The 18524-nt window shown below is 39.5% G+C and overlaps 1 protein-coding gene across 3 annotated transcripts in view; it reads left to right on the top strand.

The window, feature by feature from the left end:
- Positions 1-18524, top strand: part of fig4a (FIG4 phosphoinositide 5-phosphatase a) — a 53244-nt gene that overhangs the window by 23638 nt on the left and 11082 nt on the right. For 2 of the 3 annotated variants that reach the window (XM_075458968.1, XM_075458967.1), the window contains exons 14-21: positions 1120-1165; positions 2068-2216; positions 2566-2732; positions 7396-7534; positions 9773-9831; positions 10305-10452; positions 10648-10731; positions 13108-13306. In XM_075458968.1, coding sequence (XP_075315083.1) covers positions 1120-1165; positions 2068-2216; positions 2566-2732; positions 7396-7534; positions 9773-9831; positions 10305-10452; positions 10648-10731; positions 13108-13306 — 991 coding nt within the window. The remainder of the gene's footprint in view (positions 1-1119; positions 1166-2067; positions 2217-2565; positions 2733-7395; positions 7535-9772; positions 9832-10304; positions 10453-10647; positions 10732-13107; positions 13307-18524) is intronic. The other variant, XM_075458969.1, reaches the window with a different exon arrangement.

The raw sequence follows: 18524 nt of genomic DNA, 5'->3' as shown, positions 1-18524 counted from the left end.
CAATCCTCACAATCAATAGGTCACACGTAGCCTTCATCACATGACAAAAAGATTCAAAAAAATAATTCCCAGCATTTTTCTTCTCATCGCTGTATTCCTCATGCATATGTTGATTGACAGTTTAACTACTGCTACTATGACACCAACTTCATGCAACTTTCCATTTGAAGAGTTATTGACGGGTTTTCTTCAGAAGGCGACTTCCTTACTCTTTCACTTAACAAGAAAGTGTTGATTGAGACTAGTGAAACACCGAATGGAATGAATTAAGCAAAACCCAAAGGAAGAAGTGCAAATGCTCAGTATCTGACCCTGACTGGACTTATCTTGTTAAATATTATGATTGAAAGAATAGGTAAAAGACATATGCTGGTCTAATATTTGAACCAGTAGCGAACCATGACTCTTAGACCTTGGTCCCTTTGACACCTGTGTCTTTCTCTGGGGAAAAAAAATCGAAGGCTAAAATTGACATAAAATTTCCTTGATCAATCACATAATGTCAATGTAGAAGTTTGGTTTTAGTATCAGCACTGTTTTTTTATCCTTAAGATGAGCTTCAAATATATATCTCCTGTTCCCTTAAAGTGCCAATGAGTGCCTTTTCAGTACCATACTAAAAGGATAATGTCAGCTGACATGATTTGGGGCCTCATGTGCCTGAGTTTGTACAAACAGCAGGGACCAAGTAGAATATGACTCACTGTGGGTATTTCAGCTTGTCTGCTGAGTATCTCTTTTTGATTGATTGATTGATTTTATTTGACATTCTCCGTTCATATTAAAAAAAATAAATACATGATTAAGTTCCATATAAACCGCACCACATACTTAAATTAAAAAAAAAAACAGAGCGCCAGGATAACACAATAAAGCTCGGAAGCTTATTTCCATTGTGGTGCTAGATGTTGATCACTTTCAGTCTGCAGATATTATCACAGTGATCGTGATGATTATAATATTTTCACAATGTGATTTTGGGAAATGGATAAGGAAATTTGCCTGCAGAAGAGTAGAATTAATAGGTGTTTTTTTTGTTGTTTTTTTTGTTTACATCTTCTAATAGTTTATTCACCTTGCTGAGTTTGATATTTTTATTTCTTTTGCTTTGTTTTGCAGGTGGGGAGATCTCGGTGGATACGTTACATCCAGTGGAAGACTGCAAGTATGGGATACAGTGATCAAAACTGGTTTAGTGTGGTAGCTTTTGTATATGTGGAGTTTAAAAAATGCATCAAAGATCAAACCATTCATAACTTGAGTCAGCAAGCTTTCTAAACACTCATATGTAATGTAACGGCATTCATAACTTAGTTTAAAGTTATGCAATTATGTCAATAGTTACACAACTAGGTCAGAGAAAAGCGTACATTGCATACATTGATGTTCTATGAATGATCTATTTTCAGAATAAATCTTTTCATTATGTAAAGATTAGCTTAAGCTACAAACCAGGTTCTGAATTTCTGAAGACTGCAATATGGCGAACAAGATATTTTTGTACAAAAAAAAGAGGGAAAGATTCAACTGAAAATCCAACAATAACTCAAAATCACTTGTAAAACAGTAATAAGTCGAGGAAATAAGAGGTGTTGGGGAATAAAACTGTTTTCTGAAATAAGACAGAATAAAGAATGAATCAGATGCAAGCCTCGGATCCTCAGGTTGGGATTAACAGAGCTGAGGGTTCATGGCCACCACTAACTGCCTTAAAGACTTTAACATACTCAAGCATCACCCACAAGTTTCTGGATTTGTTTTGATGCCTCGAGCTTGTTATCCATCAACATTTTATTTATTTGAACTTTTTGTTTAGAAGCTACTCATTTACATATAGGTCTATAAACTTTTATCATATCGGTTTATTGCTAAAGGTTTCACATTTGATATACATATTTTTTTATATATTTTATATTTTTCATATTCCTTTTTTAAAGATTTGGACGGGCTGCCACTCTGTTTGCTTTCGGTTCTGTTATTCCCCTGAAAGCATACTCATCTAGTTCATATTTGGCTTTTGGCAGTGCATAAACGGCTTGCTGGTTAATCGAAACTTTGTTGCTGCAGACCGGCGTTTTACGGACCAACTGCGTGGACTGTTTGGATCGGACCAATACAGCCCAGTTTATGGTGGGCAAATGTGCCCTGGCCTATCAACTTTATGCCCTGGGAATGATTGACAAGCCCAAGCTACAGTTTGATACCGACTGTGTGAGGTAAGGTTCATATATTTTGCCACCAATCACCAAGTATTCGAATGTTTGTTCATGTGTATTGTTGAAAATAAACCAAACCTCCATACCAAAGAATGTATGCTGTTTACCACTCAATGAAATAGGTACATGTATTTTGGACAAAATTAAAAAATATTCCCACCAAAGCCTTAAATCAATATGCGCCCCAAAACTAAATTTTTCATTCACAAATATTTTTTTCACCAAATTGGAAATAATAATTCCTCCAAAACCCCCACTGACCACATAAGTAGAATTAAAAACAACTGTGATTCAGTGACCTTTTTCTTTTATCACGTGCGTCTCTGTTTGTGTCATGTGTGGCGCTCAGGTTGTTTGAGGAGCTGTATGAGGACCATGGAGACACTTTATCTCTGCAGTACGGCGGCTCTCAGCTGGTCCACAGGGTAAAGACCTACCGCAAGATCGCGCCCTGGACACAGCACTCCAAAGACATCATGCAGACACTGTCACGGTACTACAGCAATGCTTTTTCAGGTGTGTGTTTCACAGTGGCTCCCAAGTGTATTATCATTCCCGCATGATTACTTTGTCATTTTCACCGCTGATTTAATCCCTGCGATAAATCCATATTGAGATTACCAAATGGGTCTCCCTCTCATGTTACAGGTTGCCTAAGAAACTCCAAAAGGCTCAGCTTTTGCATACACAAATACTGTACTCTGCACACTGCATGCGTGCCATGTGTGATAGAACACAACGTTTGAAAAAGACAAATTACATAACCTGCTTGAGAAATGAATATTGCCAATGTAGAGTAATACCACATATTGTGCACAAATTATTATTGCAAGCATGCAGGAAATGATGTAACTCTCATGTTAAAATGCACTTGATAAGCTATATTGTCACCTGGAGACAATTATTTTATCACAACAATTTTCCGACTAAGATATAATTTAAATGAGTCGCTCACCCAAATAGACTTGATAATGGCTGCCTTTAAGACTTGTGGTAAATATAAGTGGCATCCTGGTCTGTTGTGAAATGACAGTGTGTCTGTAAGAAAACATGGATGAATGTACTCGGGTCTTTCTATGTCCCACTAGTGACTGCCCCATCAGTGATGACGAATATTATGTTTTAAGCCAGAAGAAAAAGAGCTGTACTACTTGACCTACTTAGTCAACTGCCTTCCCGTTTCTTTGCTTCTTCTTCTTGTCATACACTCGATGTTGAATAGCGGTATCATTGGCTGGTTGCAGAGAGGAGCCAGGAAAGCAGCAGGTTGTTTAGCCAGAGTGAAATGTCAAGTGGCAAAGGCAATACACACACAAACAGACAGTACTCAATATTTTTCTCAAGTGCACACTCAATAATCCTGTGACCTACCCGAGTTCCCATGATTTGATGTCCCTGACACAGATGACTGTTGCTCTGCGACTTTGAGACTGAAGAAGAGTGCAAACCGATGGAGAGAAAAAAAATGAAAAAAGAAATGTCTTGTCTGAGGACCAGCTGGTGTCAACTTATTGTCTTACAAGGAAACGGTCATAGATCTAGCGAATAATTCGTTTTCATGATGTACTTCGCTTACAGACAAAAGTGACAGCTCCTCAGTCATACTGTCACGCTTCAAAGCCCTTTACCAAAACTTATCAGTTTAATCCATTCATTGTTTCCTTTTAAAAATGCTTTCTCTTGCTCCCTGAGAAACTATGACTCAGTTACTTAAAGGAGCGTGTTACCTAAAAAATAATCAATCTGCAACAATTACTGACAAAGTGTAGTCTGGGATCTACACAGAGTTCTCTTCATGCTGGGTGTGGGTATAACCGGGGGAGACTATAAATGGGGTTCTTAATTATTAACTCTCAATACAGTGAAGGTGATCAGAGACCCGTTTTAGACGAAGGGGGCAGAGAGTCTAACTGACTCTCTGCCCCCTGCAGAGAGTCAGTTAGACTCAGGAGACAGCAAGTTAGTATAAACCTCTCAATCGATGAGTTCTGGAGAGGGCAGAGGGCTAAACTTTGGCGGTTTGAATGCAGGAAGTGCGCACTGGAGCACGACAAATAGATTACACATTAGTGTCTTCTGCAATAAATGGTTGGAACGGCAGCAGTATTCATAGCAAATTAAGTGGCAAAACGCAGCTTTTGGTCAGGTTTGCTTAGCTGATGTCCATCCTCAAAAGGAAAATTGCAAACCAATGTTCTCCTTGGCATTTTGCTGGTAAAAGTTTGATGTCTTCAAATAAAGAAGACAAACTTTTCTCTTAGATTGATCTTTAGATAAGAGCCAAAGGCGTACAGAATAAAGGTGAAAATGCAGTCTGTGAAGTCACAGCTGCAGAAGCTGTGGTACACTGAATAGAACCAGAAAAATGATGGAGTTGCAAGAGCTTTTAGTGCAATGCATGCTGGGCTTCTTACAAGAAAACAGAGTAGCTGGATTTTAAGGCAAAATAGCCAGTGAGGGTGGTCTGGAATTAAACATTTTTATGGGTTCTACGTCCATCTTGGAAACGTATTGTGAATTATTGTGAGAAATACTGGACTTTTGGTGCATTTTTAAAGAAATAGAATGCGTAAAATTAAAATTAAATATTTTAACTCTATTGTGAAAAGAAAAATTTGATCCTTCGTTCTGTGCGCTCTTATTTGACTCCTTGCAGCATTTATCACTCAAACTTTCTCAAGCACAAAACTGATGTGCTTTATTTCTGCGGTAAATTATTCCACAATTGCCAGGGAAAAAAAGCGCTTTACATCAAACTTTGATACACCATATTGCGCGATTCATTTAGATACCCTCCTCAAGTTCTCCTCAAAAGGAGGCTTCTACATTTGCGTATTTAAAAGGACGAGCCGTGAAAAAACTTTGTCAAACCCTCTTTAATGCCAGCTGATACTAACTCTTCACCATAACTCTTTCGGAACACTTTTTCTTGAAGCCGAAACAGCCCCTGCAAAAGGCTCTGTCACTATGTATCAATAAATACACTAATTTATGTTGATAAATGAACAAATTACATTTGAGTGTATTGCATTGCTTCGAGGTAAAAACTGCAAACTTACTGTGAACTTTAAAACCTGCTAAACTTTCTGCATGATCAGATATCGATTGGAATCGGGTAGAAAAGAAAAAAGGCAAATCCACTATTTAAAAGCCAGAATAAGTGAATGCGTATGATAAGTTCTCAGATTGTCTTACCCTCCCGCACGTCTTCGTTGCAGTGATTGTTTCCTTGGTCGAACATGATTAGTCGCGGAGGTTGTTTCATACAGGATCTGAAAAAGATTTTTAACTTGTTATCTGAAAAGGATCCTCTGTTCCAAAGTCAATGACTTCAAATCGCCTGCTTTTTACACTTTATTTGAATAACTGACATATTTACACATGTTTCTGGAAAAGTACACGTTAGTGCTCATTTTACGGTAAATTGTGCATGCTTTTGCATCATTTCCAAGCACTCTGTCTCATCTCTGAGTCACAGACGCACTCGAGGCATAATTATAGCACATGCTGCCATTAGCTTTGCAAACTCTTTGCATCGTAAGTGCTGTAAAACTGAATGCTTTAATGAGACACAATGTCCAATAGTTACCATGTGCTTTTAATTCCAAGTACATGTTGTGAAACCAGGATTTTTTTGCCAGCTATTTCTCTTACACGTGTGTATTGTGTTCACATATCATCTCTGGCTATAATTTAGTGATCTGCTGAATAATTCCAAGGCTGAAAAATTACCAAGAGAAAAGACTTTGTGGGCATGCTTTAATATACCTCAATTTAGCTTCTAATTATCTGATGTGACTGCCGGTGTAGCTTACACGTGGCTGCACGGTTGGGCGGTGGAATAAATGGCATCAAATTGGGCAACAAGCAAAACACGTGCCACATGCTGAACCCACAAGCGTCTTTGGAGATTATCTTTGACACTCTCATAGCCAAAAATGTTTTAGTGCAAGTCGTTAAGAAAGCTTTCAGAAGTCCCTTTGGTTGCGATGTGAATAGGACACATGGTGAGTTCAGCTTTACCAGGTTTTTTATTGCTTTATGAATGGCTGGTGAAATGTGTCTTTGAAAGCCTTGAACTTTTAGGTTGAAGTTATGTACAAGTGCGAGGTGATTTGTTGTTTAGGTCACTTTATTTGTTAGCTGGAAAACCACACGTAAAGTGAGATCATAAGCTTGACTTTATTGTTCAGATTAATCATCTGTATAGGAACCATTCTACCGAGGCACTTCTTGTTCAAATCTGCAAACTAAATGCGCGTTATTACGATTTAAAGTTTGTTCTAACAGAACACTGTGTTTATGACGTATTTATGGTTTATGGCGTTTTACAGTATTTATGACGGAAAACAATATTCACATTCACATATTTTAGCATCAAACAAAGAAAAGTTGGGAAAACGCAGGAATCAAATGAATTGGAGAAAGATCAAATATTTGGCTTCAGCACAGTTCCACACTGTGATTCCAGCCACATTCCTGTCTTGGAGCAGTTTAAGATGCCAGCTGCTGTGTGTTTTGTTGGTAGATGGAGGGGTTTATTGATTTTGATCAGATCTGTCTGCTATCATTATCTCTTCCTCCTCTGCTCTGGAAAAGATGGTGTTTTTTTTTATTATTATTTAGAACTGCCGTCTTACTCTGACTGGGTGCATTTGAACAGGAAATATTAATAAAAAGAAAAAAGATACTTTAGCTTGGTTATGTGGGTTAGTTGTGGGTTAGTTTATCTCTCAAGGTGTTGACCCTCCTCCTCCTCCTCCTCCTCCTCCTCCTCCTCCTCCTCCTCCTCCTCCTCCTCCTCCTCCTCCCTCTCCACCAAAAGCAGTGATAGGAAAAGCACTGATAATTCATCCGCTGATGCTTTTTTTGAAAAATCAATAGATTAAAGTTGCTTCATTAAATCCTGAACAAAGCAAAGTATCATCAGTGGATGTACTTAGATATCTTAAAAAAATGACCAACACCATATCTTCTAAACTGCATGGTTTTAATGGGAATATTTGGTATTTTTGCTTGGAAAGTAATTCAAACAATATATCGGAAAATGATTTACTGTCAAATACTTTTGTTCCCTGCATTTTCTCTTTGTATGAAAGGGACTCTTGTCTACTATGATGGGCTTTTTAATATGTTATGTGTTTACGATGTGATTAATGTGTTCAACGGACTCCTTCAGATGCAGACAGACAAGACGCCATCAACTTGTTCCTCCAGGTTTACCAACCCTCGGAGTGTAAGCCACACCTGTGGGAGCTGCCCACAGACTTTTATCTGCATCAGAAGAGCACCATGGCTCTTCCCCATGACAGACGAAGGTATGCACACGTATGTCACGTACACTCATGCACACACAGATTTCAACCTTCTGACACAAATGTGCCATCAATCTGAATAAACAAATGAACTGTTACTTGAACGTGCTTGTATACGCAACGGACATGAAAATGAATAGGACTCTTTCAATTTTGGAGTTTGTTTTTGTGCCCATGGAACTGCTCAGCGTGAAATCTCTCACAAAGTATTGGCATCTGCCCTGCTGTTTTTGAAAATGCTTTTCTTTTCTTTGTTTAATTTTAAGTCCAGGCTGTGCGACTCTGTTTGCCGAGGCTGTTAGTATATTTTTTTCATTCATTTCATATGGGTGGTACTCCCAAGGTGAGCTTTTCTGGCTTACCGCTGCAGCCTGCAGTGATGCCGTATCTAAAGGTAAAAAAAAAAAGGATCATGCAGTGGCTCGGCAAACTGTAAAGCTCAAGCAAATAGACAAAAACGACCTAAACGATAGCGTGTCTTCAATAATTTGAGGAGCGTGTGTAGCATTTGATCAAAACATTGCACGGTTAGTGCACAAAATACAAAGGTTTACAGAGCTTGTTACAAATTAGACCAAACAGATTTTTTTTTTTCCAATAAGAAAATGACCAAAATGCAAATATATTTTCTGCAAAGTAAAATGACAAGTAAGGCTTTGCTGTTAGCAAACCAAAGCTGTGTATCATAAAAAATAAAACCTCACTTTACTGTACTTGTCAATAGGTTCCATTTTTAAGTGCATGAAAAGGCGCCCTGAAAGCGCTGCGTTGCTAGATTTGATGAGTCAGTTTGCTGAAAAAATAAAAGACCTACCCACCGCTGTTTCTCTTTGGTAATTCACACATCCCAAACAATGGCGGCAGACCTGCATCAACAAAAATGGCCCTCACAGTGAACGAAGAAACTAGGAAAACACAGAATAGGAGCTTTATCTCTGTAGATAAATACACCACCAAACACTACCAATGGTCCAGAAGTGATTATTGATCGGGGTAACATTTAACATTCAAAATGAAAATTACTGTGGCTTAAATCTACATTGACAATACAATTAAGAGATTCAGAGAGTCCTGAGAAATCTTTCACGTGGCTGAAAACCAATATTCAGTGGCCCTCAAGGGACGGCCACATTAAAAACAGACATGGTACCGTGGTGGAAATCACTGAATGGGCTCAGGAACACTTCGTAAAACCCTCGTCACTGAACACAGTTTGTTGCTCAAACTTTACCAAGCCAAGAGAAAACATACATTAATATCGATGGCCTGTCTGGGCCTGAGCTCGTTTAAGATGGGTGAAAAACTGTCATCTGGTTTAACAAGACAAAGGTTTGGAATTCATCTTTGGAGATGATGAAAATTGGATCCTCCGGGCTGGTCCGGCTTGTTACCACCCACTGAAAACATTTGCTGCCCTATGAAATATGAAATTAAGAAAATAACTCCAAATTGTTGAGCAGCTCTAACCCTATATCAAGTGAAAATTGGAACACATTACTTTTAAAACTGCATAAATGTGTCACCTCAGTTCTCCACAGGGTTTTTTTTTTTTTTTTTAAAAAGCTGATGCAACATGGTGGTAAACATACCCCCTGTCCCAGTTTTTTAAACATAAACTCAAAATGAGTATATATAATAAAATTTCTAACAATATTTAATAACATTTCTTAGTTTCAGCAATTGATATCTTGTCTTTGTACTAGTTTCTTGGGTGTATAATATGCAGAAATTGAATTTAACTTGCATATTACACAGTGATCCAACTTTTTCTTCTGAACCACGATCGTGACCTAGAATCATTCTGTGCCGGTCATTTATGTGCATGCAAGTGAAAAATTCATTCATATTTCTTGCCTTTCTTTCACTTCAAGCACATACAAAAGTTGACCCAGTTTCCTTTCACAGGCCACAAACTTAAACATCCAAAATGGGTCCAGGTGCTTCAGCCATTATTCTCAGAAATTAGCATGGCTGGAGCTAAATTCAATTTTAGCAACCGCAGTTTGCGTCTTTGCCCACAAACTAGCATAAGTAGCACATCACACACTAGACTAAATCACCGCAAGAGCATTCATTCACATTGCTCACATTGAATAAGACCCTTATGTATTCACATGATGTACAGTAGGTAGTCAAGACAAGCCAATTTACAAATCTAGGTCATGCAATGCTCCGGATGAGATTCTGCTGAATGCTCTTATGCAAGAGATTGATACATTTGTACTTCTTGTTTGTCTCCAGCTACACACTTTGGTGGTCAGAAGGAGTCCTGTCTTACCTTCCCGTTCCCTATGATGAAGGTATCTTCAACACATCATCGCAAATCATTCTGCAACAAATCACCGTTTTAAAAGTCAACCTCTCTCAGGCAACCGTCACATCTTGAAATCTTTTACAAACAAGTCTTGAAATCACACTTATTCAAATTAAAGGCCAAACAATTAATTAAAACAACGACTGTTTTTGGCCTTAAAAAAAAACTGAGAGAACGAAACTGTGATTGTTTTTGATTAAAGATGGAATGTGTCGCACCTGCAGTGGTGATGACTCATTTACGTGATTTAATCGGTTACCTCACAGCAATTGAGACATAGCTTGCTTTGCCTACTCCTGACAATATTTGTTATTGTACATTGTTGTTTTCAGTCTTTTCACGAGACATGCCGTCTCGTCTCATGTTCCAAAATGTGGGTGTGTGTGTGTGTCTTGTAAAAGTTTGTCTTCACCCGCGTGTACTTTTGCTTCACTTTTGTGCGCTCCTGCTTGGATGCAGTCGCCTGTGAGAAAACGATGAAGAAGGTCACAGTGAAGAGAGTGAGCCGCTTTGACGAAAGCACTGACATCTACACGGAATTCTTCAAACCTTACGAGCTCACAGCCTTCGATGACACTTTCTGCATTGCCATGACCAACTCTGCAAGGTGCGCACACAGACACGCATGAGAAAAACCCGCTCGATATCCTTTGACATTAAAGGTCGAACCGGCTCTGGCACATCTGTGTAGAAATTGCAGTCCGAGAATGTTCTTAGCATCGAACCAAACATTCTTTAGCTTTTATTATTGGTACAGGAGGATGCAGACTTATACTCTTCATTCTTATTTGTGTTCATTAAGGGAATTTATGCCAAAGTCAGTGGGAGTGGATCCAAGTCCATTTACAGTTCGCAAGCCAGAGGAAACGGGGAAATCAGTGCTGGGGTAAGTGCCACTTTAACTATGTATGTGACCACACTTGGGATGTTTTTGTTGTGGTCTTTATTTATTTATTTATTTATTTATTTATTTTTAAATGTGCAATAAATCCCATGTCACCATGCCCTTATATACACCGCTTCATTAGTCATCGTGTTCTCAGGTAACCAAAAACAGCGCTCTGCCCTTTTCCCTGTTTTTGTCAAGAGAACACACTGATGAGTTGTTTTTGTATCCATGTATTTTAAAAAAATAAAAACTAATCCATGTAAACACTCTACTAGGAAAAAGACTAATCTAAAGATGGGGTTCAAGCCAGCGACTTCATGTCATGGTGGCTTTTAATTGTCTCCACATTAGTGCAGCACAACATGACCCTTAGTACACTATACATGTTCTGTGCTGATTCGCTGTTCTGTTTTAAAGTTAACTGGTAAGGCCAGTATGTTTATTTTTGAGTCGCGGAAATATAGTTAAATGATTCATAACTGTATTCAGAAATATAATTACGGTCTCCAATTTTGTGTTTAATTATAGCTCTCAAATCTAATCAACTCATGTTTTTCAGGTCCCAGGTCTATTCCCGTAGGTGATTTGAGCCCGTGTCATTTTAATTTTTTCTTTACATTGGTAAAACCCTCGGTATTTAAAGGTAGGGTAGGAGATCCTGGATTTTGAGTCCAGCGAAGCTACATTTTGAAAATACACATGTAAAAAGTCCCAACCCTTTTCTTCACTTTTCCCCCAGAAGGCACGCCTCTAGAGTACATGAACGCGCACGAGCACGAAGGTGCACGAAGGTGCACGAAGGTGCACGAGCGCTGTTCTGACAGCAAGCATCGATCGTTGCCGTATTTAGTATTTAGTATTTAGTTTATGCTAACTATACGTTTAATAATGCTAGGTGCTAGCCAAGCTGGCTCTAGTTTAGCTTCCTGCCAAGCTTCTGAACGTGTAATTCGTTCACGGAGAAGGGTACGCGCACAGGGAGAAGGAGGGGGAGGGAGGAGCAGATTGCAGTTTGATAGACGGCATCAGTATCCAATCATTGTGAACGGTCCGTTCACAATGATTGGATACTGTTTTTCCTAGATTGTACGTTCTAGAGGCCACTAAAACTTTTCATATTTGTGTCAAAACTTTTAATTAATTGGTTGCAATGGGGGTGTGAAGAGTATTTCAAGCAATATGTAAAAAAATGTTCCAGAAAAAGATCCCCTACCCCGCCTTTAAACAATAAACACAGTGCAGAACATCATTGTATTACAATCATGAGAATACAAAAGGCTTTCTTCATACGGTCATCAGGAGACAATCGTCTGGAGGAGTCTCTGTGAATTAACTGCAGGAAAAATAAACTCTGTGTCGTGACTTGGTGCTCAGTTTTGACTCGGCCACGATCGGGATCTTGAGAGCTGGAGTTGGGTGTAAATGAATCAATTGTTTGCCAGTGCAAATATGTTGTTATTCAGCTGTGATAATGCACTTGCTCACCTTCAGGCTGATCAGGTGTTAAAGAAATATTTCACCTGTCAACTTCACCTCCCTTAAGACTATTATGGTAAAACACACCTGACACCTCATCACTGGTTATAGGTGTGCACACCAGAGGTGGCTACGAGTTCTTTTAGAAAGAAAAAGTTAGACTGATTTCTGCCAAAAAAGGTGGTGCAAATAAAGTTTTAGAGCTTTTTCTGTGTTCACCTGCGTGCATGTATGTGCATGCGTACACACCCGCATCAACTTTGTTCATCCAAATCGGAGCAGCGGGTGGGTGGTGCTTCCAGGGGAAAAGATTACGAACCACCGTTACAAAGCTTCTTTTTTTTTTATCCGTGCAGCAAAACGGAGGCACAAATCTGTGGTCTCAGCCTTAGAGTTGCTGATCTTGGCTGGGTTGTATTGTATTGTATTGTATTGTACATATGAACCTGCATGCAAATACCAACAAGTTGACATAAGCTTTAACTAGTCCATACAGTGTATACTCTCCTACCATCAGTCTGAAAACAACCCCCACAAATAGCCTATTTTTTTCTAACTTTATACAATTGTGAGTGAGATTAGAAAAAGCTACAGTGAAAACCAGGCATAGTTTGGTTGGTTGGTTGGGTTTGTAGAAGGACTCGGAAGGGGAAGAAGAGAGAGTGTGCACTGACCCACTCAGACCTTTCAGGTGCAGGTTTAGTTGGATCTCTTTACGGAGTAGTTGTGAAAGTACACAATGCCACAGCTGCTCCGATGAGTCGGTGCTCCATTGTGCCTGACTGCATTCCGTCAGTGGTTTTGTACCTGAATAAAGATAATTTACCTGTATATTATGGCTAATTGTATGTGTTTTTCCATATGCTGATTTGTGTTTATGTCTGTGGATATTGGCAGCAGCAAGAGCAACAAGGAGGAGACGGTCCTCCAAAGGAAGACAGCAGCCAGCGCACCTCCACCCCCAAGTGAGGAGGCCATCTCTAGCACATCAGAGGACGACTCTGAGGAGGACAGGGACGACGAGGGCTCTGTGTCTCAGCGCTCCACCCCCATCAAACTGCTGACAGATTCTGGGGAGAGCAATCGCACGCAGGAGGTATGAAACCACTCGCCATGCAATGTACACATCAGGTAAACATATTTTATTACAAAATTCAAATGTAATATCCATCGAGATCACATTCAAACACTTCCAAGTGGAACTGAGAGGGGAAGTAGAAAAAAATCAATTACTGCATCGCCTTTGGGCCTAATTTTACAATATGAAGGGAAGATTGCCGTCTTCCAAATAAGTTCCTCCAATAATGGAAAAATAAGTAATGTCTTGTAAAGACCTTAGGGAAATGTCCCCACAGTAAAGGCTGGTTTGATATCTGCTTGTATTTTTGGCCTTAAAGGGATTTTGCCTTCCAGTTTCAGTAAGTCACCCTTATTGTATTTCTTCCTGCTCATCTCCCTTAAGTGTTCCACAAGAAATTAGTTCTCTCCTTTTGTTTGCGTCAGACAGAGTGGAGATATCACTTTAATCAGTCGATTCGATAACAGCAAAGGACCAAAATGGTGTGGGTTTGTGCTAATGTTGGATTTACAGAGAATAAACCAAATGATGCTGTATTAAGGTGATTATTACAAATTGACCGAAAACGCTTCTTCTACATTGTTTGTCTGTCACTCGTGTACCTTTTTAATCTTTTTAGTTTTAAAAAGGGAATACATTTCTTCCAAAATCACGATTTTGATTATGTTGAAGATGTGCCTTTGATGCTTTTGTTCAGTCATACTGGACCAGTATGCTATAATATCTCCAATTCTGCACATACCCTGCAAACACGGCTCAGAAACCAGCTGAATATGTGTCCTTGTATGACACAAAGTCCTTTAAACCATGAAAATGACCTACTGTGATGTGCATAATTATGTTGTTTCCGCTGAAACTGGCATCTGATTGAATCAGTGATGTTGCAATCGGGGCACTGCGGAGTCTCAGCATTCATCATAGGGTTCCTTTAACCGGCTGTGTATTTGAATTTGTTGTCAATGTTCGTAGTCTATACTGTAGGATCCATCTTACTGACTGGAGCCACAACTGTCAAACAAATTTGAAGCGAGCTTTGAATGAAGCAAATTAAAAAAAAAATGCAGATATTTACATTGATATGCTGGGTGTGAGGCACCCACATTTTAGCAGCATCATATTTATTTGACTCATTCCCTTAGACTTAAGACTTTTTATTAAATTTCTTCAATGTCCATGGGTGACGACAGGCATGTGTATGCTTAAACCTCTCTGGTGAGAAACGGTTAAACTCAACAGTTAATTTGTTTTTACTCACAGTTCCTTTAAACGCTAAGTCTGTCGAGGTGACGTGTTCTTGAGTAAAAGAGAGGATAGGGGAGTGTGTTTCGTGTAATTAAAGTTTATTATAGAATACTTTTTGTCTTTTAAGACTAGAAGTAATTAATACAACAAAAATGTTGGTCACGGGGAGCGTTTGACTTTACATGTTTAACACCACGTGTTAGTATTTAACCTGCATAGGATTGCACAGATTGTGGAGCATGTGCAGCTGGATTTTGTCTGCTTTTAGGACATCAGATGATATGTGGTCTCCAGCAGAGGTCTGGCCTGCCTTCATTTTTTTTGACGGCTCATTTCATCTCTTCTTTTGGTTCCTCGCCGAGTTTGCTGCACACTTCTGAGTTGGCTTCTGAAATATAGATGTGTGATTGTGGAAAGAAATTTAGGGGATACATTTTTCTGTAAATCATACCTTCTAGAAGACAAATCCACTCTCTTTTTAGCCCTGTTTTTCCAATATCCGCTGACATCAGTGTGTCAGGGGGTGAATTACACTGACCAGTCTGAGAAGTTGCCTTTGTCCAGTGATTGGGAGATGATAAGCACTTTCAGAAAATGGTTTGCCAGACAAGAACAGTCCTGTACTATCCATCACAGGCTAAATTCAACCAATCGAATCAACAAAGTGAAGCTGGTTTGTAAATTGCCTAGACTTTTTTCTGACTTTTTTTTTTACCCTTTATATACCCAACTATTACTTATATACCCATTCTCCTTCAATAAAGAATTATTCTCCAGTTCTGAAATAAGTGTTATACCACCATCTCCACCAAAACCCACCTGTAGCTGCGAGTGTGGGCCAACTGGTCTGAAGCCAACGTGACTCGCCGATGGATTTTTATGAATCTTGACACTCCTTTCTGCTGAAAAGGTGCGGAAGGAATTGAAAATAGATATGAAGTAATTAATTCCATTTTACATAAAAAGATGATGTCTTGTTCTGAGACGCCTCTCAATAAGTAGTTGAGCATATGATGTGCGTGTACATGGTAGGTGCCAATTATTTGCAATCTGTCATGTCTATATCAGTATCTGTTTCACGCCCCAGGTGGACTGGTCGCACGTTTACGTCTCCCATTGACCCAGATTTGCTATGAGAGCAGGGACGCCGAGCACATTAATCAGCACAGGTAAAAGTCATTGTGTCAACAGGATTTATCACATGCACAAGAGCACAGCCTACTCCCCAAATAGCTCAGTGGATAAGAGACATTTTCCATCATGCGCAAGAAGCTCCCAGTGATTTGCAAGATGTTTATTGCAGCTTCCATCCTGTTGCTACAGTTACAGGCATTGTGATGGCTGTCATGACATCAGCAAGAGCGAGGTGAGGCATTTTTCCCCTCTGTCCTATTTACATAAGAATAACTGTGATTCAACCTCATTCATGTTCAAAAGTTTCACAGATGAGGATCTTCGTTGCCACAATCTCAAGTGCTTCCTTGGCTGGTGACTCAAAAGTGAGGCAGCACAGTAGGAGCTCTGCCAGTTTTCTGCGCATCATGTGGTCGCAGGGTGTCTGCTCCATAACAGATATCCTCATCTGTGACAATGGAAAGTGATGAAGATGTCAGACCCTGATCCATTTTTAATGTCACTGTTGGTATGTGAAATTGCAAATAAATGATCTTTTATGCCTCATGCGTGGGAGGGATTTAACCAGGAATGAAGATGCAACTTTCCAATTGGCACTTGAGTCAGGGGGGTTGAAATGCTGAGAGAAGATTGGTATTGAAATTGTTCGAGGTATCCTTTGAAGTTTTCGCTCATACAGCTACAGTATAAGGTTGACAATTATGTTATTGAGTGAGGTTCTTTAACATTTATTGGAGAGGTTGAACGATTGAAAAATGAAACTCTGGCACCCATGACAGGTGCTGTAAAAAGTTTGGCATGTCAACTCATCTCAGGTCAGCTAGGAATTTGCATTGCAGATTTTCTAGTTTGAAACCTTTCTTGTTGACTGTCTCTTTTGAGTGAAATAAATCCTAAATGTAAGAGCTCCAGGGATCCATTCTTAGATAATGACTATGTTTGGTTATATGAAGCTACTTAGAAATGCTGTATCTTCATCATTTTGCTTCGTCCATGTGGAGATACTGAATACTTTTGGGACAGAAATGGGGGGGGGGGGTTCTTACATTGTTTGTGTTATTTTTATCAATATTCAACCATCCTCTGTGATTTTATTATTATTTTTGCATTACAGGATTGTGTCAAGTTATTGGTCTGGGAAAAGATACAAGAGAATTTTCACAGCCTGGATCTGGCTGTTCAGACAAGCTAGTTAAAGGGATAATCCGGAGTAAAATGCACTTTAGATCAATTTACGGGATGTTGGGAGTACATACGTTGAGTTGACATCAAAATCATGTCATTCGGATGTGTTTTGAGAATTTCGATTTGACCGTTTTTAGCCAAAAGTCGTTAGCCTGGAAGTGAGGGGGGCATATCATATCGCCGCTACAAAACGCTATTTTTATACCTCTTCTACAGCTCCAAACAACATAACACTTACGTGGTAGTGAGTAGAGGGTCCCTAAAGCCAAACTGAAGTGTCCCGAGGTCTTCATGTGGTCGGATAGAGAGTCCAGAATGAATTTAATCAAGCCAGTACCTGCTTTTCTCTGCTGCTCAATCAGAGCCTCTTTTGTCAACAGGAGGCTCGCCTCACGCGAGACATCACGTCACGTGAGTTCGTAGGAGTTGATTGCCGAGTGTGGAGTAACATGCGCTGGAAATTCACAATTTCGTTGCCGTTTTTTTTACAAACATAGTCCAGTATTTCTTTCGAAAGTGAAATTAAGTTGTATGCAACAGCAAAGCCTAGCTTACTAACAGGTTGGAATTTTGAAATGTCACGAGACATTTGTAGCGGCGATATGATATGCCCCCCTCACTTCCAGGCTAACGACTTTTGGCTAAAAACGGTCAAATCGAAATTCTCAAAACACATCCGAATGACATGATTTTGATGTCAACTCAACGTATGTACTACCAATCATCCCGTAAATTGATCTAAAGTGCATTTTACTCCGGATTATCCCTTTAAGGATGAAGGTGTCAGTCGGACAGGACACCGAAAAAGTCAAAGGTCATCGTGAATAAGAAACAGAATTTCTTTGTAGAGATGGTAGAACCTTACATAGGGAGGATTTGTGGATAATTTCTGTCGCTATGAGTGCTATGAGACTAAGTGAGGATAGAAGGAAAGGTGGACATAGACCTATGTGCTCCAAGTAAATAAAGTAAAAACAGGAAAATTCAGTGAAAGTCATAGAAGGACTCAGTACGCGTTTGGAACTAAACTCAGAACCAGGCTTGGTGTGCCAAGCTTATAGGATCATTTTCAAGACTAAAGGCTGCCTTTGTTGCCAAAGGCAATATAACTGAGTGAGGGCTCTGATATCCTTTAGGATCTTTTTCTTTTCTTTTTTTTTTTTTTTTTTTTTTAATTTTCAGTAAATTGGCGACACATCTGACTTGCCACCTGCAGTATGGTGTGCCAAATGATGCTGAAATCTAATTAGATGCACTTGTGGACAAGTCTGAAACATCATCAACGTAGGTGGCTGATAAAGGTGCCAGAAATAATCTTAGTTTTCCATATGTATAAAGTAAATGTAAACGTTCGATTAATTGAGTGTGCTAGAGCAATTACAACAGGGCTGTATTTGGCCCTCACAATTTAAAAAAAATAAGAGGCATCCTCTTTCTCCCCATCCATCTGTTTCCCCTCTCTGATGCGATGTATTGTCCTGCAGTTCTCTGTCTCGTCAGGGCCTTGAGCAATGAGCCTGTAATGAATATATGTATTTCGCGCTGGACATTCTGGCTCACGTGTTGGGCACACACATCTCGTTCCACTGCCTGCGGCTCTGTCCCTGAGAAATGGATTGGGTGCCAGAACAACACACGACTGCTGAAATATTTAAACATTAGATCATTACCGTGT

This window comes from Odontesthes bonariensis, chromosome 24 (genome assembly GCF_027942865.1).
Source record: "Odontesthes bonariensis isolate fOdoBon6 chromosome 24, fOdoBon6.hap1, whole genome shotgun sequence".
NCBI lineage: Eukaryota > Metazoa > Chordata > Actinopteri > Atheriniformes > Atherinopsidae > Odontesthes > Odontesthes bonariensis.
Note: the sequence above shows the minus strand (reverse complement) of the source record. Positions and strands in the feature narration are given on the sequence as shown.